The sequence below is a fragment of the Felis catus genome, chromosome B4, assembly GCF_018350175.1.
Source record: "Felis catus isolate Fca126 chromosome B4, F.catus_Fca126_mat1.0, whole genome shotgun sequence".
NCBI classification, from domain to species: Eukaryota; Metazoa; Chordata; class Mammalia; order Carnivora; family Felidae; genus Felis; species Felis catus.
This window is the reverse complement of record NC_058374.1, coordinates 52,834,284-52,860,418: the sequence shown is the minus strand read 5'-3', so window position 1 is coordinate 52,860,418 and position 26,135 is coordinate 52,834,284. Positions and strand designations below refer to the sequence as shown.

General features: G+C 39.9%; 1 protein-coding gene across 1 annotated transcript in view; it reads right to left on the bottom strand.

Annotated features, from left to right (window-relative positions):
- Positions 1 to 11,583: 11,583 nt before the first annotated feature.
- AEBP2 (AE binding protein 2) overlaps positions 11,584 to 26,135 on the bottom strand; it is a 95,158-nt gene continuing 80,606 nt past the window's right edge. Inside the window, exons 9-10 of the mRNA XM_023256825.2 lie at positions 12,789 to 12,824; positions 11,584 to 11,650 (exon numbers count right to left, since the gene is read on the bottom strand). Of these exons, the coding sequence (XP_023112593.2) occupies positions 11,599 to 11,650; positions 12,789 to 12,824 (88 nt within the window). The 3' untranslated portion in view covers positions 11,584 to 11,598. The remainder of the gene's footprint in view (positions 11,651 to 12,788; positions 12,825 to 26,135) is intronic.

Sequence of the window (26,135 nt, the reverse complement as noted above, 5' to 3'; positions counted from 1 at the left end):
CAGTGAAATCTTCCAATCTCTGGTTCTGCTACTTTACACGATTTTGAAACAAAACACAAAAGTTCCAAAAACAAGCAACTCAGACACTCCTGCCTAACTGAACTACTTAGTGTCATCAACAAAAATTTCCTATGAACAAAACTTAAATCAGACAATAAAAGCTCCTTAACAGGCCCATCCAAAGTCACAAGTGAGCAAAAGACAAATTCTACCAGAAAGAGCTTTTTAAAGTCCGGGTTATGTTCAACAAGCAGATGTTTACAAAAACATAATCTCCCTTCCTTTCTGCTGGCATTTAAGGGAGACAAGTGAAGGTCAGTTAGCATCATCCTTGGCTCCAGAAAGGATGCCCTTAGGCATCAAGACAACCAAAAACGTCCCCCCAAATTTCCAAATACCTATAAGAGCCCATCCCATGCTGGTTATCATCACTGATCTAACCCCAAATTGGACAAAGTACACATCTGGCAAACTCCTTGAAAGTTTAGGTTTTATGATTCAGACCAATGAAAATATGGAGTTTTGGGTGTCTGTGTTTTGCTTGTTTTTACACAAAGTCACACAAATGAAACAAGGAATACTTTTAAAATGGGGGGAGGGGGCACCTGGCAGGCTCAGATGGTGGAGTGTGAGACTCTTGATCTTGGGATCGTGAGTTCAGACACCATGTAGAGTGATTACTTAAAAAACAAACAAACAGGGTGCCTGGGTGGCCCAGTTGGTTAAGCACGTGACTTCAGCTCAGCCCAGGACACGATCTCACCGCTTGTGAGTTCGAGTTTGAGCCCCATATCAGACTCTGTGCTGACAGCTCAGAGCCTGGAGGCTGCTCCAGATTCTGTGTCTCCCTCTCTCTGACCCTCCCCTGCTCACACTCTCTCTCTCAAACATAAATAAACGTTAAAAAAAATTTTTTTAATGAGCACATAGAAGACTTACTACATAAAACATGAGTGGAGGAAAAATTAGGTTTTTAGATTAGATTATGATATACCATCAAATAACTTGTCAAAAGTGTATCATATCTACTCCGATGACATAGAAATTGGTGCTCAGATAAAAGCAGTTGCTGAAACATGCTTGTGGTCATCATCCGTGTAGAATAATGGTCTACACGGCATCGTGAAAGGAGTTGGATAAGCATGAAAATTGACCAAATTTATTGAGGCAGAGTCTTTAAACTTAGGCGGACTTCTCAGAGTTATTTTAACGATAAGGGTGGCAAGTTCCTGAATGTATGTTTTTACACTGAAGTTTTTAGGAGTTCCAAGATAAGGTCCTACTACATATATTTCAAATTAAAATATAAATAACTTCTGTGCTTAAAAAAAAAAAAACAAAAACCTTCCATTAATTAAACATCTTCAAATGTAATTTAGTTGTAATCAGCTGTGGTAGCTAGATGTTATTTGTTTTTAATTTTTTTTTGTTTATTTATTTTTTTGAGAGAGAGAAAGAGAGCATGACTGGAGGAGGAGCAGAGCGAGAGGGAGACACAGAATCTGAAGCAGGCTCCGGGCCCCGAGCTGTCAGCACAGAGTCCGATGCAGGGCTCGAACTCACAGACCCAGGTGCCCCCTCATTCCCTAATTTTTTAATAAAGGTGGTAATTTAGGATTCATCAATTATCTAGTAAAATATAGCTTTTATCTACATTATGTACTAGAGTTTATGTAAGATTACATTTGCAAAGAGGACACTGCTATGAAAAACATAAAATAAAAAAAGTTCAAATTCACTGCCTCGGTTCAACCACATCACTCCACTCACCTGTCCACCAAGGCAGAGAGGGAGACAAATGACTTGCTCAAGATGACAGAGAAAATTAATAGTAGACACTGAGCTAAGGCATGGACATCTCTTGATTTCTAACCCAGGATTCTTCTCCTGTCCCTCTGGATGAGGCTTCACTCTCCAGGGCTGGAAGCCAAGAATGATTTGAAAAAGACAGACTTTCCAACATAAAAATATTTAAATAGCATGGTTCCCACACAAAGCTCTCAAGAGACTGCCTTTCATATTGAAATAAATATCCATTCTTTACCATAGGCAGGTCTAGGTTTCATCATAAATCTAAAAACAATCCTCACGTATTTGGGAAGAGGGTTGAATTCTGCCCTTGATGATGGCAAAAGCAAACAAACTTCAAACAGTCGTATTCTATTGAGTCAGAAGAAAGACAAAAGAACAAGAGAACAGGGATTTATGATGGCTACCACATCCATTATGAATAAAATAACTACTTTTTTTCACCCTAAGAGATTACTTATTAAAAAGAAAAATAAAAAGGTAATAACATCTTTATATTTCCTATCACGCCGGTGCTGCTAAGGGAAGTAACTTGCAGGGGGGATTTGGGCCCTTTTTCGGGAAGATATGTGCTCCAACGTTGTGCTTTGTCCAATCTTCAGAAGTTTGATCCAGTTTAATTTCTTGGCTGAGTCCCTGCCTTGGTTGAATACTTTCCAAAGGTTTAGGTCAGAGGGGCCTCACTAACAACAGGCAGCCGTCTCTCCAAATGGAGAAAAGCCTCAAATTGGGAAAAGAATGCAAAGGCGGCAGTGCCTTTTCTGTTTCTACAAATCATCAGTGATAGGGAAGGTCAAGCAAGCAGGGCTGAGATGGAAACAGTGTGTTTCCATTTTAAAGAAGAATGTTAACGGGATGGGAAAAATTTGCAAACATGGAGATGAGTGGAGTTTAACTGAGGCTCAGGGACCAAAGGTGGAAAGTTCCTCTGCTTCCAGCAGCATCAAGAGGTCCTAAGGAATGGGGTGCCTGGGTGACTCAGTTAGTTGGACATCCAACTTAGGCTCAGGTCATGATCTCACAGGTTCGTGAGTTGGAGGTTCGTGTCGGGCTCTGTGCTGACAGCTCGGAGCCTGGACCCTGCTTCAATTACCCCTCTCTGTCTGCCCCTCTCTCACTCATGCTCTGTCTCAAATATAAACATTAAAAATTTTTAGAGAAAAAAAAGATGTCCTAAGGACAAAACATGACTTGTCCTAAGGAAAACATGACTGGTTAAGAAAAAGTTCCAAGGGGCGCCTGGGTGGCTCAGTTGGTTGGGCAGCCAACTTTGGCTCAGGTCATGATCTTGCGGTCAGTGAGTTCAAGACCCGCATCGGACTCTGTACTGACAGGTCAGAGCCTGGAGCCTGCTTCAGATTCTGTCTCCCCTCTCTCTCTGCCCCTCCCCCACTCATGCTCTGTTTCACTCTGTCTCTCAAAAATAAATGTTAAAAAAAAGAAAGAAAGAAAAAGGTACTGAGCCAAACGTAATAAAGAAAAGTTCAGTCCTTGGCTGTAGAGAAAACAGAAACCTCCAAAAAAGCCCGTTTCTCTCATTGCTGAATTTGCAGTTCTGAACTTGAACATAATCACCCTGGGAGGCATTGGCTGCTTCCTCCCAGCCCAGGCGCCCTTACACCTCATTCTTCCAAATGTGCTGTGTCTCTAGTCATATCTAGAACTTGCCATAAATCTAAAAATCATCACCACCACCTGAAAGCCATCCCAATTAGTGACAGCAGGTTTTGCACCCCATTTGGGCTGCACAGAAGAGCTGCAAGGGCCGAGTTTGTGTTTGGAGACCAGCTTTGAGAGCTCCATATGAGAGGTCGAGGGTGACTTCTGTGAACAAAATTTTAAATTATTTCATTCTCCCGTCAAGCTTCCAGAAAAAAGCTTGCCGCCAGATTTGTTTAAAAGGATTCCATGCCATGTGAGTGATTTCTTGGCACGAAGAACCTTTCCTTTCATGTTATATTAAGAGCGTGTGTACCACATTCCTTCAAAAGGCAACTTTTCTTGCACAAACAGAAAGTGAGCTCGTGGAGCCTATAGCAATCCTAAACAAAGCTACAGGTGGGTATTCCAATTCCCCAGCTTTGGGAAAGCCTGAAGTAGATTTACCACCTCAAACATCTTCCTTGCTTTGCCTGAATTGGTCACTATTTTGAAATAGTACTTTTTTTTTTTTTTTTTTTTTTTTTGCAGAAAAGGAAACAAGTTTCTTTGCTTCTTGGTGCTAAAATCATACAGGGGCTTTCTTGCATTGGAAAATATGACTATGACACTAAAAACTATGTTTACGGGCCCAGCAAACATGCATGTCCCAATACTATGGAGAAGAAATCAAAGGCACTTCGTGGCGTCAACTGCCTGGCAGCTGGAATCTCTCTCCAGACAGGAAACAAGGTAGAGACACAGAGCAAGACCTCAGGCAGTATTCAGCTGACGACAAGCAAGTTGATATGTGAGCAAGAATAAAAATGGCTCTCTTGCCCCACACCACAGGTGGTATTCCCTGTCTATTCACCTAGTTAATGTTGTGTATTGAGATTCAGAGAAATCAGTAGCCCCTTCACAGCCATGCAGACACATCCCTTTCCTGGTTTTTACCTGAAATCATTAGTGGGCTTCTGAGGTCAAACAGAAGATTTGATGCAAAACATGAAGAAATGCAGCTCTCCAGGTCATTTTCAGACTCAGTGGTTTGAAATTAATTTTAGTCCTCCACTTAAGACTGTAAGGCACATTGGGTATATTATTGCATTTATTACATCTGCTGTGCACAGAGAAGCATAACATTTTTATTTAGGAATTTCTGCTTTTCTCCTCTCCACATCCTTTTCCCATGAGAAGCTGTATCAAGTTAAGTACATCAGTAACCAGATCGTGTTTCACTTTTTTTATGCACACCAAAAATGAGCTATAAGATTATGAAGGATTTCGAAAAATAAGATCTTACACCCTCTGTTTTTAGGACAAAGAGGTAGAAAAATTAAGACTTCTCAGATGGGACCGTGCTCAGTCCCCCACTTGCTGAGATATCATGGACATGCTACCCAAACTCCAGCAACTTCACTGTCAAATGGAACAGATAACACCTTCCTTTCAAGGTTGTTGTGAGAATTAGAAACAATGCATTATGTAAAGTGCCTATCACATTATTCTTGTTATTATTGCCAAAACTATTAATGCCTAATAAAAATTACATGCTTAAAGGTTATTTGTTTTGTGGATGAAAGAATTGATACATGAATATTTACAAGTGATTCTGCTTAAGGGTGCCTGGGTGGCTCAGTCAGTCGGTTGAGGGGCTGGCCGACTCTTGATTTCAGCTCAGATTATGATCCCAGGGTCATGGGATTGAGCCTCGCATCAGGCTTCATGCTGAGCATGGAACCTGCTTAAGACTTCCTCTCTCTCTCTCTCTCTCTCTCAGGGCACCTGGGTGGCTTAGTCGGTTAAGCATCCAACTCTTAACTTGGGCTCAAGTCATGATTTCATGGTTTGTGAGTTCAAGCCCCACATTGGGCTGTGCACTGATAGTGCAGAACCTGCTTGGGATTCTCTCTCTCCTCTCTCTGCGCACCCTGCTTCTCTCTCAAAATAAATAAACTTTTAAAAAAGACTCTCTCTCCCTCTGCCCCTCTTAACTGCTCTCTCTTTCTCTCTAAAATTAAAACACACACACACGCACACACACACACAAATGGTTCTGCTTAGAGCCTCTCGATCATCTGTGATGTTATTCATATGCTAAAACCGTGGGGCACCTGGGTGGTTAAGTGTCTGACTTCAGTTCAGGTCATGATCTCATGGTTCATGGGTTCAAGCAGACAGCTCAGAGCCAGGAGCCTGCTCGGATTCTGTGTCTTCCTCTCTCTCTGCCCCTCCCCCACTCACAGTCTGTCTCTCTCTCTCAAAAATAAACATTAAAAAATAAATTTAAGGGGCACCTAGGTGGCTCAGTCGGTTAAGCTTCCGACTTCAGCTCAAGTCATGATCCTGCAGTTCATGAGTTCAAGCCCCATATGGGGCTCTGTGCTGACAGCTCAGAGCCTGGAGCCTGCTTTGGATTCTGTGTCTCCCTCTCTCTCTGCCCCTTCCCTGCTCACACCCTGTCTCTCTCTCTCTCTCTCTCTCTCTCTCTCTCTCTCTCTCTCTCTCAAACATTAAAAAATTTTTAAAAATATATATATACTAAAATAGTGCCTCTTGAACTTTAAAGGACCTACCAGTCACCTGAGAATCATGTTAAAATGCATATTCTGAGTCAGTAAGTCTAGGGTGGAGTCTGAAACTCTGCATTTTTAACAAGCTCCCAATCAAGGCTGACACCCTGACTTTTAAATTCCTAAATAATTCCATGATGGAGGAATAGAACAATCAGTTCTTTAGATACTCACATGACACCAACATATATTGTATCCAAATAAAGACCAAACACCAGTTAGACATAATTGTTTTTTTCCATCACAGCAACTAATAATGGATTCCCAACAGTACTGTTATCTCGGCTCAAGTGATCAGGGAGCTCAGCTCCAGTTCTCTCATCAATGAACTTCTCACATGCAATGAACTAAGAATTAAATGGCAGCCTATCCTTCTTCTTTTTTTTCCTTTAATTTTTTTTAATGTTTATTTTTTTATTTTTGAGAGAGAGAGAGAAAAAGATAAGAGACCAAGCAGGGGAGGGGCAGAGAGAGAGGGGAAGACACAGACTCCAAAGCAAGCTCCAGGCTCTGAGCTGTCAGCACAGAGTGCAATGCAGTGCTCGAACCTACAAACTGTGAAATCGTGACCTGAACCAAAATCAAGAGTCAGACATTTAACCAGCTAAACCACCCAGGTGCCCCAGCAGCCCATCCTTCTCAACAAGACTTGGGTCACACCTATCTCTAGTTTTGTCTTACAACTCAGAAAACATCTGCTATGGCTCGTGGTAACTAGAAACTGAGTTTTGAAGGTCTCCATAACAAAACCCAAGAATACATGTAAAAATAACATTTATTTGTGACTCCAGTTTCTTTTGTGTCCATTACGTACCAGGCAACATAAACACCAGAAGTGGGGACACACCAGCTCCATGGAACTTAACAGTCTAGTGAAGAAGACACATGGGCACAGATGGACACGAACATGATCAGTACTTTGGTACCACAAGACATAAGCTAAAACAGGGGAGCCTAAGTGAGATAGAGGGGCACCAACGAATGCTGCTCTGAGGAAGTGATGCTCAAGCCAAGATCAGAGGATGAATGCTCAAGACCAGGGATTCAGGTAGAAAGGTATGGACACTGTTCCAGGTAGAAGGAGCGGCATATTTAAAGGCACCAAAGCACAAGAGGGCAGGGAGCGTTGAAAGAATGGAAACTGGTCCAAAATGGCTTCTCTCCACCAGCTGAACATTCACATAGGGAAGATAAGAGGGTAGAGAAGCAAGAAACTCCACAAAACCCATATGCCAAGACCTGTCAAGATTTTTAATGTGTTTATTTATTTGTTATTATAATACAACTATAATAAATATTATACTATTTATTTATTTTACTTATAAGTAAATGCTTATTAGCTTTATATGGCATGTAACTAATAGGTACTATAAAAGTGCAAATAAGTAAACAAATAAATACCTAAATACATAAATACACTGCTGATAGGCTTTATTCTGCCAGGTCACTTGAGATCACCTGGCAAATGAACACGACAGAGAGACCTCTCTGTCCAAAGATAGAGGGGGGGAAAAAAAAGAGACCAGAATAATCTGGTTTCCCTGTAAGTCTGGAAATTACTGAATGAAAACACTATATATTCTCTGCCCCTCTCCCACTCACTCCTTCTCTCTCTCAAAAATCAATGAATAAACTAAAAAATAAAAAAATAAACATTAACTCACTTTCATTCCCTCGTGATCTCAGCTGCCATGGCTATTTGTACTCATTATTCTCACTCATGTCTCATTTGAGCAGATTTCATTAAACCTTTGACACTTCTCTCCAACTGCCTTCAGGAGTCCTGTTTTGATGCGAGGATCTCATTTCTAACTCCCTGAACCACCCAGGCTAAGTCTCCACCTCCTATCCCCTTCATGGATGGTTGAAACCAAGTGCTTATCTAAATCGCCAGGAGTGACTCACATCCCATCCCACAGCCCCCATCCCTGCACATACATACAACAGACACCACCAGTATCTTTGTCCAGAGCAGTATCAACCCATGCTAAGGAGGATATTCAGATCAGTCTAAATCACCATAAAGCTACAACCAAAATTCACTTTCTCTGTTTACTCTGTGAACTGACACGAGAGCCATTTAGTTGGAGGAAAATGGGACCTCCCATATTTCTAAAAAAATAATTGCTCAGGCAGAAGATCAAAACCCCAAAAAATTGTGAAGGAGAAGAAATAAAAGAAGAAAAAATGGGCACCTAAAAACCACAAACTTTTTTTTTTATTTTTTTTTAACATTTATTTATTTTTGAGACAGAGAGAGACAGAGCATGAATGGGGGAGGGTCAGAGAGAGGGAGACACAGAATCTGAAACAGGCTCCAGGCTCTGAGCTGTCAGCACAGAGCCCAACGCGGGGTTCGAACTCATGGACCACGAGATCGTGACCTGAGCTGAAGTTGGACGCTTAACCGACTGAGCCACCCAGGCGTCCCTAAAAACCACAAACTTTGATGCCAAGAGAGGGAGCTTTGACTTTCCAGGAAGAAAAAGATTTCTGAGAAGAGAGTGGCCTTTCTTACAAAGATGGGCAGTTTTACAAAAACTTCTAGGGACAGACAGCTTTAAAGACAGGGATTGGGTTGGGAATGCAAGCTGGTGCAGCCACTCTGGAAAACAATATGGAGGTTCCTCAAAAAATTAAAAATAGAACTACCCTACGACCCAGCAATTGCACTACTAGGCATTTATCCATGGGATACAGGTATGCTGTTTCGAAGGGACACATGCACCCCAATGTTTATAGCAGCACTATCAACAACAGCCAAAGTATGGAAAGAACCCAAATGTCCATCGATGGATGAATGGATAAAGAAAATGTGGTACATATATACAATGGAGTATTACTCGGCAATCAAAAAGAATGAAATCTTGCCATTGGCAACTACATGGATGGAACTGGAGGGTATTATGCTAAGTGAAATTAGTCAGTCAGAGAAAGACAAAAATCATATGACTTCACTCATATGAGGACTTTAAGAGACAAAACAGATGAACATAAGGGAAGGGAAACAAAAATAATATAAAAACAGGGAGGGGGACAAAACAGAAGAGACTCATAAATATGGAGAACAAACAGGGTTACGGGAGGGGTTGTGGGAGGGGGGATGGGCTAAATGGGTAAGGGGCACTAAGGAATCTACTCCTGAAATCATTGTTGCACTGTATGCTAATTTGGATACAAATTTAAAAAAATAAAAAATTAAATTAAATTTTTAAAAAAAGGATTAAAAATTCAATTAGACCAAAAAAAAAAAAAAAGATAGGGACTGGGTGTTCCTGGCCTGGGTGAGAGGGACACTGGTTTTTCCTGGCTCCAAATTTCCACACTTCCTCCACCAGGACCAACTCAGGAGTTGTTATAAGAGAGACTTAGAAGCAGCAACACAATTGGTAAAGAGGCTAAAAGAATGATCCAGAGATGAATTTGCACAGAGTCTCACAATTCATACTTAGATTGTTAGGTAACATGTCAACTGAAGTAACAAAGTTACTTAAAAGTTATTTTCGGGCGCCTGGTTGGCTCAGTCAAAAGAGCATGTGACTCTTGATCTCAGGGTCATGAGTTTGAGCCCCGCATCGTGTGTAGAGATTACTTAATTAAATAAAAGTTAAAAAAAAAAAGTCTTTTCGTTTATAATTTACTTAAGTTTCATATAAGATCCACTGCCCTTGTCAAATAGTTTTTTTTTCCAATTTGAAGTAATTTTAGGGGTGAGGATGGATGAATTTTGAAAAAACTACCCCCATTTCACCTCCACCTTCAATCTCAGCAGGTGACCTACCTCACCTCAGACTTCTAAGATGAAAGTGAATTCACCCATCAAGAACTTCTTCGTGGATGGAACTAGAGTGCATTGTGCTAAGTAAAATAAGTCAGTCAGAGAAAGACAAATATCATATGATTTCACTCACATGTGGAATTTAAAATACAAAACAGATGAACATAAGGGAAGGGAAGCAAAAATAATATAAAAACAGAAAGGGAGACAAACCAGAAGAGCCTCTTAAATATAGAGAACAAACTGAAGGTTGCTGGAAGGCTGCTGGGTCGGGGGGGATGGGCTAAATGGGCAAAGGGCATTAAGGAGGACGCTAGTTGGGATGAGCACTGGGTGTCGTATGGAAGTGATGAATCACTAAATTCTATTCCTGAAATCATTATTACACTTTGTTAACTAACTTGTATTTGAATTAAAAAAAAAAAAAAAAGAACTTCTTTAGTTCCCTCAACTGTAAAATGGAGATAATAATAGTATCTATCACATAGCAGTGTTGTGAGGATTAAACAAGTTGTAATTCGTGAAGCACTTGGATCAGCAAGTGGGGTGGGAAGCACTGTCAGCAGCTGTAATTATTACCTCTCAACCTCCCCCAGCACATCTATAAACCTACCTGTGTCTGCACCCACCAACTTTCCTTCCCTCTTCCTGCTATAAGAAAGGTAACTCCTCTCCTCCCCTGGTGCTCTGGAGATCCCATCTTTTCCAGCCTTCTACAGGACATATTAGCAATCATTTTCCCTCATTTCTGTATCTTCAACCTTGTCCTCTCCATAGGCTCCTTCCCATCATAAGAAACTATAAACTCATTTACATTCCCACAGCAATAAATCCATATTGTAATAACTTGTTCGCTGTTTAGACAGATTGTTGCTAATTACTGGTTACGGCCCCAAATTTAACTCATCTATCTGTTCTTGGAGACTATTGGTTCAGTTTCCCTGAAGCCCTAACCTCGAACATTCACCATGAAATTAATATATTTCTCCTATATTAGTCTCCTCTCTTAGCTTGGGCTGCAGCAAGAGATAGCCCCTATTGTCACTAGTTTAAAACGATTGATTTCTTTCTTTTATTTCCACCATCTGAAACATGCTAGTCACAGCAGCAGTGAGAAGGAGATAGAGAGAAAGGGAAATTTTGCTGCAGTTCTTAAATGTTTCCTTTAAACGTTTCCTTAAATGTTTACTTGAGAGTGTATGTTATCTCCACTCATATTTCACACAGCTGTAATACAAAGAGGTGAAATATAATCCACCATCCACTCAGCAGGAGAGAAGAAACAGTGGTGAGTGGTCCACGTGTCTACAAAATTGGAAATAATAATGAGTCATTCTTGTATCTACTACATCTCCTTGTGTCTGACAAATAGGACTAATAACCTGCTGCTGTTGTCTTTTGACCTTATCCAATATTTGATAATATTTTCCTAAAGGACAAATAATGTATACATTATGCAGTAGTCCCTCCTTATCCACAGAGAATATGTTCCAAGACTCCCAGTGACTGCTTGATGTCGTGGATAGTACCAAACCCTATATATACCATGATTTTTCCTATACATACATACCTATCATCAATCTCATACACAGTAAGAAATTAACAACAATAAAAGAATTATAACAATATATGATAATAAAAGTTCTGTGAACATGTTCTCTTTCAAAATTTCTTACTGAACTGTACTCACATTTCTTGTGATGATATGATAAAATGCCTACGTGATGACATGAAATGAGGTGAATGATGTAGGCATTGGGACGTAGTATTAGGCTACTATTGACCTCTGACCATACCTCAGAAAGAGTCATCTGCTTCCAGATCCCAGTTGACCACGGCTAACTGAAACCTTAAAAAGTGAAACTGTGGGTAAGGGCGGACTACTGTATTTACATTTTGCAACAAGCATGAAAACATAAAATGCTTGCACACAGAACTAATTGTAACGCTAAAACTATAAAACTTTACAAGAAAACATAGGAGAAAATCTTTATTACCGTGAGGTAGGCAAACATCTTTTTGGCTAGGACATACAAAACCAACCATTTAAAAAAAAGCTAATACACTACACTTCAAAAAAATGGAAAACTTTTGTTTTTCAACAGATTTTAAAAAGAGATAAAATAGCAAACTGCATTACATATATTCATATCTCTGACCAAATAGAAAGTGTATCCACGATATATAGTAAACTCTTACAATATAATAATTTAAAAATAACCAAAGAAGCTAAGTAAAAAATAAGCAAAAGATTTGAACACAAACTTCAAAGAAACATACAAATAGCCAATACATATACATCATTAGTCATCAGAGAAATACAAAATAAAAGCACAGAGATAATACTATACTGCGTACCAGATACCAGTTGGAATGGTTGAATTAAAAATACAAACAGGGGCGCCTGCGTGGCTCAGCTGGTTAAGCGTCCAACTTCGGCTCAGGTCATGATCTTGCGATTTGTGAGTCTGAGCCCTGCATCGGGCTCTGTGCTGACAGCTCAGAGCCTGAAGCCTGCTTCAGATTCTATCTCCTCCTCTCTCTGCCCTTCCCACGTTCATGCTCTGTCTCTCAATAATAAATAAACATTAAAAAAAAATTTTTTTTAATGCAAACAATACAGGGGCACCTGGCTGGCTCAGTTAAGAGTCTGACTCTTGATTTTGGCTCAGGTCATGATCTCAAGGTTCATGGGATCAAGCCCCATGTTGGGCTCCGTGTGGACAGCACAGAGCCTGCCTGGGATTCTCTCTCTCCCTCTCTCTCTCTGTTCTGTCCCCGTTCATCCTTTCTCTCTCTCTCTCTCTCTCTCTCCCTCAAAATAAATAAACTTTAAAAAATTAACAAATAAACATGCAAACAATACCAAGTGTTGATGATGATATGGAACACCTGAACTTTTATTCACTAATGCTAGACATGGTACAACCATTTTGGAAAACAATGTGGCTATTTCTTCTTATACAATTAAACATACTTACACTTACCATATATCCCAGCATTTCCACATGTTGGTATTTACCCTAGAGAAATGAAAACATATGTCCACACAAGACTTTGACACAAATACTCATGACAGCTTTATTCTTAATAGCCAAAAAATGGAAGCAATCTAAATGTCCATCCATTACAGGTGAATTGCAGTACATCCATGCAATGGAACACTACACAGCAATACAAAGGGACAAACTATTAATAAGCCGTGCAAAAGAAGTCTGACACAAAAAATTACAACATGATTCCAATTATATGAAACCCTAGAAAAGAATCCTACCTAATTTATGGTGGCAGGAAGGTGGTAAGCAGTTGCTTGGGGCTGAGCTGAGGGTAAAGGAACAGACTTGAATGGGACATAAGAGAACTTCTTGGGATGATGGAAATGTCCCATACCCAGGCCTAGATCTTGGTTCCTAAATGTTCTCTCCCTTAAATGGAGCCAGGGCTCCTTAGAAAAATGCTCAGGGAAAGTGCAAAGTGAACAAAGCAAGTATAAGTTGAGTCTAGAACAACTCGTTGTGCCAGGAAAGAAGGGCTCACCAAATGGGGACACATCAAAAAAGAAAGGGAAAAGACAGAAGAATGCCAACAAATAAATACCTAAAGATGACAGAAATTGAAAACCATCATTTTATGATACCATCGTCATAACTGACCCAGGCTATAATTATGGATATTGAAACCACTGGATAAAAGACTGATGGAAAACAGAATTTAGAAAAACATGGCAGAAAACTTGCCAAAAGATCAAATATCAATAATAATTGGACAAACTGCTATTATGTGCCTCCTCATGTATTGCACTTAAGTGACCAAAACATCACCTACATATTACTGTAAGTATTGCTGTAAGTAAATGTTCCAGATCAGTCTCGAGAAAGATATTGGACAAATCTAAATTAAGGGTTATTCTGTAAAATAACTGACCTGGACACTTCAAAAACTGTGTCATGAAAGACAATAATAATAATAATAATAATAATAATAATAATAAAGCTACTAAACTATACTGGTTAGCCTAAAGGAGAGTTAAAGAGACAAAACAAATAAATGTATCACTTGTTCCTTCATTGGGTCTTTGTTATAATAACTATAAAGTTCACATGGACAACTGGGGGAAATTTGAACATAATTAGGTAATACTGTTGCATTAACATTATATTTCTGGAAGTGATTAATTGTATCTTCTGAGGAGACAAGGCTGAAGTATTTAGGGGTGATGTCTACAAAGAGCACTCAAGTGGTTCAGCAAAATATATGTGTGTGATGCCAAGGTGGTCACGGAAAAGCAAATAGGACAAAATGCAAAGAAAAAAAAAAGAAGAAGAAAGTGAAGAAAAAGCAAAACTTCGTTGTCAGAAACAAAAGAACACTTAAATAAATGAAAAAGATACGTGTTCCGGGTAGGAAAACTCAATACTGTCAAGATGTCAATTCTTACGTAGTAAGAATACTGTATTTCTCCATTCATTTGAAATGACACTTTTCTTATATAATAACTCCTATATTATAAAAGTGGCACTTTAATGAAGAATTTAAGATTGTATTTTAAATGGTACTGGTTAGGGGCACCAGGGTGGCTCAATAGGTTAAGTTCCAACTTTGGCTCAGGTCACAATCTCACAATTTGTGAGTTTGAGCCCTGCATTGGGCTCTGTGCTGATAGCTCAGAATCTGGAGCTTGCTTCAGATCCTGTGTCTCCCCCTCTCTCTCTGCCCCTCCCCCATTCCCTCTCTCTCTCTCTCTCTCAAAAATAAATAAACATTAAAAAATGTTTTAATAAAAAAGAATGGTATTGGTTAACTGTTAGAAGCAAAGGGCAAGAAGTAAACCCTACCTTCAAAATATACTTTTAAAAAAATCAGCTGCATTAGAGTCAAAAAAAATTTTAAGCCATTTCTTCAACAAAAAATAAGGGGAGGAAGGAAGGGGAAAATATGGAGGAGATAGCTACAGATTAAAAGAAACTTCAATATGTATCAAACAAAAGCAATGGGTGGACCTTACTTGATAACTAATTTCAAATTTTTAAAAACAATTATAAGTCAATTAGGAAAATGACACTGAACGACGGATATTAGGTTCTTTCCCTAAATTCTTTATGTGTTATAAGTGATCCTGTGGTTATGTTTAAAAAGTGAAACCCTAAACAGCAACAGATTAAATGATATTCAGATGTCTGGAATTTGTTCCAAACTGCCGAAAGAGTGTCTGGAGGCAGATAGAGATGGAATAAGATTGGCCATATATTGATATTTGCTAAAAATGAGTGATAGGTACCACAGGCTCATTATGCCTCTCTCTACTCTTAAATATGGTTCAAATTTTACATAATTGTTTTTTTTAATGAAACCAAGAAATAATCTGAAGTAAACAACTTATTCTGATATTAGATGGGAAAGGACTGTCTATACATTAACAAGAAAAGATCAATAATGAAAAAGATTGAGATTGGATTAAAAATCTGTTTAAAAATAACAAAAGTTAGACAAACACTGCCTACAACATACAAAAGGATTAGTGTTCTTAGATATGTGAATAATAAAATAAGAAATATAACTGACCAGGGACACCTGGGTGGTTCCGTCAGTTGAGAGTCTGACTTGGGCTCAGATTATGACCTCGCGGTTCATGGGTTTGAGCCCTATGTCGGGTTCTGCTGACAGCTCAGAGCCTGGAGCCTGCTTCGGATTCTGTGTCTCCCTCTCTCTCACCCACCCCCACTCACACTCTGTCTCTCTCTCAAAAATAAATAAACATTAAAAAAAAATTTTTTAAGAAATAGAATTGACTAATAAGCATAATAATATACCCAGGCTTTATTGTAGTAAAATAAATGTAAATTAAAACAATGAGCTCTCCTTTATACTTCTTAATGGTTTTTTTTTTATTTTAATGATAATATTCAGGATTGGAAGAGCACTTAAAAACAATGCCACATATCATTTCTAGAATGCAAATAACAAAAGACACCAGAACTAAAAAAAAGGCTTCTACTCTTTGAGAAAGTAATTCCCATTGCAGGAACTTAATTTAGGGAAGTAACCAAATACACAAAGTTTTCAGTTCAAAGATGTTTATGAAAGCACTATTTATACTGGTGAGACACTGGAAACTGAAATATTAAAGGACAGGTGACCTGCCCACTGAAGTACAGCACACACATACAATACAATATTACATCAGCACTAGGAGTCCAATGATGTGAAGATGCTCAACTTATCCACGATCCTTTATTAACCTAACCTGAAAGAAAATCTGTGTAGATAGAAGAAAACATCCTCAATACGTTGATACCCAATATATTAACAAAACATGATTAGATCATATTCTTTTTTAATGTTTTTATTTAGTTTTGAAGGAGAGAGACAGAGCATGAGCGGGGGAGGAGCAGACAGAGAGGGAGACACAGAATCCGAAGAAGGCTCCAGGCTCTGAGCTGTCAGCACAGAACCCGATGAGGTGCTCGAACTCACAGACTGCAAGATCATGACCTGAGCTGTAGTCGGATGCTTAACTGACTGAGCCACCCAGGCACCCCAATTAGATCATAAATTTTGCTTATTTTTGTCAGTTTTTCCTAAATTCTCTACATAGAATATGTTACTTTCATATTTAGAAAATGTTCAAGGAGACTATTTCAGACTTTAGAAAATGTACTTTGTTGGCTAGGAATTACTCTAATTTTTTGTTCTTTTGATTTGTTTTGTTTTTTGAGAGAGAGAGAGAGGGCACAGTGAGCGAGGGGCAGAGAGAGAGTGAAAGAGAGAGAAGTGGGGCTCACCGGAAGCAGGGCTTGCTTGAGCTCACCTAACGTGGCACTTGAACTCAGGAACCGTGAGATCATGACCTGAGCCGAAGCCAGATACTTAACCAACTGAGCCACCCAGGCGCCCAATTTTTTGTTCTTTTACCAAGGGGCTCAGGTAAAAAGAAACACAAATGAACAATGCTCAAAATGAAGTCACCATTTTTCCTTGTATGTTATCCTGCTATTTTAAGTAAAAACTATCTGGAGTGTTCCAGTTTCTTCTGAAATTTCGACCTGTTTTCTACTCCCAAAAGTAAAGCCAACACAACTTAAATGGAGATTCAATACATATTTCCTCCTTATGAATTAGCTAATCTTGTAACCTAAAAGGAAGGCTACCTTCGGACATGACATACTATCTCCTGTGGGGTCCACCAGTCTTGTCACTTGAGACAGTAATTGATTTAGAACCAAAACCTCCTTCTTCCATACTGTGTACATAAAAGACTGAAAACAACTAAGAGGTTTCTTCATCAATTTTCCAAATATCCTAAGTTTTCCTCTTAACTTCTATCTGGCTAGTCCTAGATGAAAAGCAAAAACTCCCCCAATTTCTCCTGTAAATCATGGCCAAAGGAACATTTCTCAGCTAGTTATATGGCACCTAGTAAAAACGAGTTCAGATATTTTTCATTAGATAAAGGGGACAAATCTACAACCACAAAATTGGAGCAGTCTGCACAAACTATGGCTGTAAATGAGAATTGTTGCCTAAGCCAAGTAGGCAAATAAAATTTGTCAAAGCCGTTAGACTTTCCAAACCCAGCTGCACTCTACTGCTCTTTTCACAGGGAAATGATCTCCATTCTTGATCACTAATGCCCTTAGCGGTTCTTAGGAGATTTGTAAATTTTAAAAGAACTCTAGAGAGAAATCTAACATCACAACAACATCACCGTTCATTCACTTAACAAATACTTCTTGAGCACATATGTAGATAAAGGCTTTTTTTTTTTCCTGCTGCCTTCTAAATAGTCTATAAACTCAATATACTTCTATATACACTCTATGCCTGGTCCTATTCTTGGATTGATTTTTTTTTAATGGGAATAAATTGATATCTCTATTTTTCTTTGTTTTTTTTTTTAAATCTTTATTTTTGAGAGAGAGAGACAGCATGTGAGCAGGAGAGGAGCAGAGAGAGAGGGAGACACAGAATCCAAAGCAGCCTCCAGGCTCTGAGCTATGAGCACAGAGCCCGACACGGGGCTCAAACTCACAAGCCATGAGATCATGACCTGAGCTGAAGTCGGACACTCAACCGACTGAGCCACCCAGGTGCCCCTAGATACCTCTATATTTTTAATGAAAAGTGAGCATCTTGATTTAAAGAATATTCCTTTAGGGACACCTGGGCGACTCAGTCAGTTAAGCGTCCGACTTCAGCTCAGGTCATGATCTCATGACTTGTGAGTTCGAGCCCACGTGGGGCTCTGTGCTGACAGCTCACGGCCTGGAGCCTGCTTCAGATTCTGTGTCTCCCTCTTTCTCAGCCCCACCCCTGCTCACGCTCTGTCTCTGTCTCTGTCTCTCAAAAATAAACATTTAAATAAATAAATAAATAAATAAATAAACAAATAAAACTCCTTTACAGATTACTTTTTAGGAACTACTTAAAGGAAACGAGAAATACCTGCATCTGAGACTGAAATCCTTGAAAGAGAAAAGATCAAATTGCAAACATCAGAAATATAAAATTCATTTTCCTGCATTTGACCCGAGTTTTAAATAACCCTGATCATATCTTATTATAAACATACTTTAGCTATAACACACTGGTTGTTCAATATTACAGATTACAAAATTCTTATTAACAGAAAGACGTTATACCCTTTAGAATTATTTACATATAAAAAATTAGGAAATGGCACATACTTTACGCAAAATATGCCAATTAGAACCATTATTTTCTACTTTCATCATGTATTTACATAAAGGGTGAAAAACTGCTTCTGAAAAAGCAGTTTAATTTTAGGAAGTCTTTTATATTCATTCAATAACAATTTTTGAACATCTTCCAAAACATAAAACATGGTAGAGACTAAAATAGAGACAAATATAACATGATGCATGTCAGTTATAATGATTTTAGAGTACTTATGATTTATGTGACGCTTGCCTCCATGCATAGGTCTTGATCTCCGCTACTATTCTTATGATCATTCTGATTCCAAAATGCATATAAAGGATTAATGGCACACTCTAGCCTCTCAGTTACTGGACTTCCTTACATCCAATGATCACATCCTCACTCTCACCTCAATCACCCACTCTCAAGGGGATCTGTTGGATATTTAGCTTAGCAACTAATGTATCATGAGCAAAGTCTTAATTTCAAGCAGTCTGCTCAGACCAAACTCCTGCCTTTCCAGTTCATTTCCTCTAGTGACAATGAGTCCAATAGTTCTTCAACCCCACCAGAACCTGTGAACTCTTGATATTTTATTCCCTAACCAAACTGGATTCCACAGACCACATATTTTCCTAGGAATCTCTTCCTCCATTCTACCTGCCTAGTAAAATCCAACTTTTAGTTAAAACCAACCTTCCACTAACTCCACACCTGCACCACATAGTTCACTGTGGCTGAGGGAAAATGTACATAGTAATGGTATCTGCTCTCACTTTAAAGTTAGGATGACAGAGGGGCCTGGGTGGCTCAGTCAGTTGAGCATCCGACTCTTGAATTTGGCTCAGGTCAGTATCCCAGCATCGTGGGACTGAGCCCCGAGTTAGGCTCCATGCTGAGCGTGGAGTCTGCCTAAGATTCATTCTCGCTCTTTCCCTCTCTCTCTCTCTCTCTCTTCCTCTGCCCCCACCCCACTCATGCACACCTGTGTTCTGTCTAAACTAAAAATTCAAATTAAAAAAATAAATTAGGATAAACCTCATGTTAGCTCAGTGCTATTACATTTCCTTATTCCATTCACTCTTCCAGATAATTTTCACACCCTTGTCTCTCTTCCTGGAAGAGAGAATGGAATACATCCAGTTGCCTACTCACTTCTGGCACTCAGATGTCTAAACAGGCATCTCAAATTTAACCTAACTCATTTGCTCCACCAAATCTTATTCTTCCCCAAACTAGTAAGGTGTTCCACCTTTTACTCAGTTGTTCAAATATCCTTACAGTCACCCCTCTACACACACACACACACACACACACACACACACACACACACACGCTCTCTCTCTCTCTTCAACTCCTACCCCTTCTTGCCAGTCCCGCTACCTCAGTCGACTCATACAAAACCCTCAATAGCTTTCCCTGCTTCTACTCTTGTGTGAACAATATACTCTGTTCCCCATAAAGCAACCAATAATCCTTTTAAGGTAAGTCCTATCCCATTCACCTACTCAACACCCTCCAGTGACTCTGGTCATATTCAGAATAAAACCCAGAGTGTTCTCCAACAGATTATGAGACCCTAAATTACTAGTTAGGAAACTAGGGTCAACAGGCAAAACCTGGCTCATTGCTTGTGTTTGTAAAAAAGGCTTTTATGAGGGGCACCTGGCTGGCTCAGTGGGTTAGGCATCTGACTTCTGCTCAGGTCATGACCTCATGGATCATGGGTTTGAGCCCAGCATTGGGCTCTGTGCTGACATCTCAGAGCCTGGATCCTGCTTCGGATTCTGTGTCTCCCTCTCTCCCTTCCCCTCCCCTGCTTGTGCTTGCTTTTGCTCCCTTTCTCTCTCTCTCTCTCTCTCTCTCTCTCAATAATAAAACATTAAAAATTTTTCAAAAAAAGGTTTTTCTGGAACACAGCCACACCCGCTTGTCCATGTAACACCTGTGGCTGCCTTCCTGCTACAATGTCAAAGATTAGCAGCTATGACAGAGACCTTAAAGCACCCAAATATTTTTACCGAAAGAAGTCTGATGTGCCTCTGGTCTCCCCCCACTCGCTGTGCTGCAGCCACATTGGTGACCTTCTTCTTCCATGCTGAGCCCACTCCCACCTCAGGCCTCGGTACTTACACCCTCTGCCCGGAACGTGCTTCTCCCACATGCCCCACATAGATCAGGCCTCTCTGCTCACACTACCACCACCAAGAGAACTTCCCTGACTGTGCCAATAAAATAGCGTCCGACATTTCTAGCTCCTCACTCTGCTTTACTCCTCTCTATGGCCCTTAGGAGTGACCTCTTATAGGTCATCCCTCGCTTCCCCATGGAATGTAAGTTCCATGAGTGCAGGCCTTTTGTCCCAGTCACTCCTGTATGCCCAGCACACTGCACATAGCAGGAATTCAGTAGGTACCGAACAAATGAATTTTTTTGATCCGCATTTGATCCTTCCTTTTTGCTCACTTGATTCCTTTTTTTTTCTTCGAGTTCCTTTATTTTGAATAGATGGTAGAGGAAAAACAAAACTTAAAAATCGTTAAGAACAAAAATTCTGTAATTCTGCCTGAGAATGCTTAATGTAAGAGGATATAAATTATATAACAGGCCATCTGAAAATACATCCCTGATCCTTGTATATGCTTAATTCTCATTGTCAGTAATGAAGCCAGAGAAATGGATGAATCAATAGCAGATTACTATTTATGTCTAACAGTTTGAATTCTGGTTTCTAGTCTGGCATGGAAGGAATTTGGAAGACATCATCACTCTGTCCTAGGAACAAGTGAAAATGCTGAATTGTAAATCAACAACTCTTCTTAGATCCATTAGAGAATTGAGATCACATGGCCAACCCCTGCTCCCAAAACTAGAGAGACAGCTGGATACAGAGAATCACAACTTACCTGGGGCAGAAATCTCCATGGGAACCAGTACTGGGGTAGAAAAACCTAACCTGTAATTGGCTCATTGCCAAGGTCCGATGTGGACAAATCTGAGAGGTGAAAACTCCAAGGGGACCCAGTCATAGGGAAGGGCTTCCTATAATTTTCTAAGTTTTACCTCCAGGAGTTCTAACAAATCTCATAGTGAAGACAGAGAAAAAGCCCTTTCCTGCTTTTGCCAGAAGAGAGAAAGTAGACATTTTGAAATACGCCCAAAGCATTCATCAGTTCTTAACAAGACCTGCCCTCATAGGAAACTATTTTACCAGAACCTAAATTTACAAGGTTTTATGAGAGCCTAGCTGACCGGGGACAAGTCTTCCAGCGGGAGAAGGTCAATACCCAATTCCAGCCTCCTCCAGCCATGCTGCCCCGCCTGAGGAAGGAGAAACAGGAAGCAGTTGTGAAGGTCACAGCCTCGGGACACATGCTCACCTAATCAGGGGACTATAGACCACTTGCCCTCCCCCAATACCTTATCACCACACTGCCCAGGCCTATTCACCACAGCACGCTGTACCAGGCACATCATGTCCTGCTTTCAACAATTACATGGATACTAAAGGGCAAAAAGCACACTTTAAAGACACAGAGTAAGCCCTGAGATACAGCAGGCATGCTGGAATTATTAGGCTGAGAAATTTTAAAACTTAATATGGTAAGAGAGGATTAATATGCTAATGAAAAAAGTAGACAACCTTTAAGAACAGAGTAATGGAAGCAGAGAGATGGAAATTAACAGAATCAAAAAAAATGCTAGAGGGGCGCCTGGGTGGCTCAGTCGGTTAAGCGTCCGACTTCGGCTCAGGTCATGATCTCTCGGTCCGTGAGTTCGAGCCCCGCGTCGGGCTCTGTGCTGACAGCCCAGAGCCTGGAGCCTGTTTCAGATTCTGTGTCTCCCTCTCTCTGACCCTCCCCTGTTCATGCTCTGTCTCTCCCTGTCTCAAAAATAAATAAAACATTAAAAAAAAAAATTTTTTTTTTAAATGCTAGAAATCAAAAACACTATAAATGACTGGATACAGTTGAGGAGAGCATCTGTGACCTTGGGGTATATCAATAGAAACTTCCAGAACTAGGATGCTTGGGTGGCTCAATTGGTTAAGCATCTGACCCTTGATTTTGGCTCAGGTCATAGTTTCACACTTCATGAGATTGAGCCCCTTGTCAGGCTCTGCACTGACAGCAAAGGGCCTGCTTGGCATTCTCTCTCTGCCCTTCCCCCTCCCCTCCCCCCCCCCTCTGTCAAAATAAATAAACATTAAAAAAAAAAAAACTTCCAAAACTGAAAAGCAAAGCAAACAAACAAATAAACAAAGAAGGAACAAAATGTCCAAGGACCGTGGGACAACTACAAAGGCACAACATACATGTAATGGGAATACAAAAAGAGAGAGAAATAAACGGAAGAAATATGTGAAGCAAAGGAGACTGAGAATTTCCTAACATTAATGTCAGACAGCAAACCACAGATACAGGAAGCTCAAAGAACAAGCAGGATAAAAATAAAAACAACAAAAAAATTTACTACTAGGCATATCATATTCAAACTGCAGAAAATCAAAGATAAGGGAAAGATCTTGGAAGAAGTCAGAGGCAAAAAATATCTTCTCTATAGAGGAGCAAAAATAAGAACAATATCAGACAACACCTCAGAAACCATGCAATTAAGGAAAGTGGAATGCAATATTTAAAGTGTTGAGGGAAAAGGATAATAATAAAATACTGAAAGGAAAAAAAAAAGCTAGAATTCTATATCCTGTGAAATTATCCTTCAAAAGTGAAGGAGAGACACAAATACCATATGATTTCATTTATATGTGGAGTCTAAAAAACAAAATAAATGAACAAAAGAGAAACAGACTCAGATACAGAGAACAATCCGGTTGCCAGAGGGGAGGGGAAGTGGGAGGATGGGTGAAATAGAGGGAAGGGATTAAAAACAAACTTCCAGTTATAAAATGTACAGCAGAGACAATATAGTTAACAATATGATAACAATTTTGTGTGGTGACATATGGTGGCTAGATTTGTCATGGTGATCATTTTATAATGTGTATGTGTGTATATGTTTGTGTGTATAGATAGATAGATAGATAGATAGATAGATAGAAGCACTATGTTGCATACCTGATACTATGTCAACTACACTTCAATTTAAAAAAAAGTAAAGGAGGGGCGCCTAGGTGGCACAGTCGGTTAAGCGTCCGACTTCAGCCAGGTCACGATCTCGTGGTCTGTGAGTTCGAGCCCCGCGTCAGGCTCTGGGCTGATGGCTCAGAGCCTGGAGCCTGTTTCTGATTCTGTGTCTCCCTCTCTCTCTGCCCCTCCCCCATTCATGCTCTCTCTCTGTCCCAAAAATAAAAAAAAATAAAAATTAAAAAAACGTTGAAAAAAAAAAAAGTAAAGGAGAAATGCTTTCTCAGGCAAACAAAAATTGAAGGAATTTGTTACCAGTAACCTGCCTTGCAAGAAATATTAAAAGATGTTCTTCAGGGGGTTCCTGGCTGGCTCAGTTGGTACAGCATGTGACTCTTGATCTCAGGGTTATAAATTTAAGCCCCATGTCAGGCATAGAGCCTACTTAAAAAATTAATAATAAATAAAATATTTTTTAAGTTCTTCAGGGGCACCTGGGTGGCTCAGTTGGTTAAGCCTCTCACTTAGGCTCAGGTCATGATCTCACTCACTGTTCACGAGTGCTGACAGCTCAGAACCCGGAGCCTGCTTCGGACTCTGTATCTCCCTCTCTCCCTGCCTCTCCCCTGCTCATGCTCTGTTTCTCAAAAATGAATAAAAGTTAAAAAAAAAAAATTTTTTTTAAGTTCTTCAGAGAGAAGGAAATGATATAGGTCAGAAGCTCAGATCTGTATAAAGGAAGAGCAATAGAGAAGAAATAAGAGAGGATGAAATACATTTTTTTTTTTTTTTGCCATATTTACCTTGTTACATGCTGCAAATTAAAAGTAATTTCAGGGGCACCTGGGTGCCTCAGTTGGTTGAGCGTCCAACTTCGACTCAGACCATGATCTCGTGGTTTGTGAGTTCCAGCCCTGCGTTGGGCTCTGTGCTGACAGCTCAGAGCCTGGAGCCTGCTTTGGATTCTGTGTCTCCTCCTCTCTGCCCCTCCCATGCTCTCTCAATAATGTTAAAAAAAAAAAAAAAAAAAAAGTTATTTTAAGTAATTTCAATTTTTTTTAATGTTTATTGATTTGGGGGGGTGGGCGTGGAGAGGAAGAGGTGGAGAGAAAGAGAGGCAGAGGCAGAGGGAAAGAGAAAGGAAGAATCCCAAGCAGGCCCTGTGCTTTTATCACAGAGCCTGATACGAGGTCTCGATCCTTTGAACCGTGAGATCATAACCTGAGCTGAAATCAAGAGTCAGATACTTAACCGACTGAGCTACTCAGGCACCCCCCCCCCGCCCAGTTTTTTAAAGTAATTTCAATCTGTAGGCAATCAGAGTTGTATTAATAAGTGGAAATAGGGGCGCCTAGGTGGCTCAGTCGGTTGGGCATCCAACTTCAGCTCAGGTCATGGTCTCACGGTTCATGGGTTCAAGCCCCACATCAGGTTCTGTGCTGACAGCTCAGAGCCTGGAGCCTGCTTCAGATTCTGTGTCCCCCACCCCACCCCCGCTCCCTGCCCCTCCCCCACTTACGCTGTCTCTCAAAAGTGAATGAACATTAAAAAAAAAAAAAATTAGTAAGTGGAAATAGCTTGGAAGCCGACAAGAAGAAGAGGAAAACTTGGTTAAAACTGTTTTCTTTCTGAGATCCTTAGTTAAGACTTTTTTGTTTTGTTTTGTTTTTTAATTTTTTTTTCAACGTTTATTTATTTTTGGGACAGAGAGAGACAGAGCATGAACGGGGGAGGGGCAGAGAGAGAGGGAGACACAGAATCGGAAACAGGCTCCAGGATCTGAGCCATCAGCCCAGAGCCCGACACGGGGCTCGAACTCACGGACCGCGAGATCGTGACCTGGTTCAAGTCGGACGCTTAACCGACTGCGCCACCCAGGCGCCCCTTGTTTTGTTTTTTAAACAGGCTGCACGCCTATTGTGGAAGCCAATGCAGGGCTTGAACTCAAGGCTCTGAGATCAAGACATGAGCTGAGATCAAGAGTTGGACACTTAACCAACTGAGCCAAACAGGTACCCCTTATTTAAGGTTTTTAAAACAGCCTTGACAAATACATCCAAATAATTAACCATGTATCAAAAAGGCATAGTAGTAAGGCCTCTGGGTTTAAAATCAGGCAAAACCAGTTCAAACTCCAGTCTCAGCAACTTGCTGGCTATATAGTTTTGGGAAAGTTACCTAAGTAACTCATCCATAAAACAAAATTAGTGAAACCCATATTTTGTACATTAATTGTAAGGATTAAATGTGAAGGATATGCAAATTAACCTAGCTCTCTGTCCAGCCAATGACAATTGGCTAAGGCTTAATGATGGAGTGTAAACACTATAAATCTTGTAACTTTCTGTTTACGCTAACTTCATAAACTAGCTTAAAGGTAACAATTTTATAGCCAACGTCTAGTAAATATATAAAATACCAGAGCATGCATTTTTGTGGACATCACTCCAGCTGTACCTTATTTTAAAATTTTTCCTACATCTTACATTTATTAGTTTTTTTAATAAAATCGCTTCATAATAGTATAAAACCTTCGAAAACAAGAGGGGAACTAAAAAGGTAAGAAACAAACCAATAGTTTTCTATATTCTC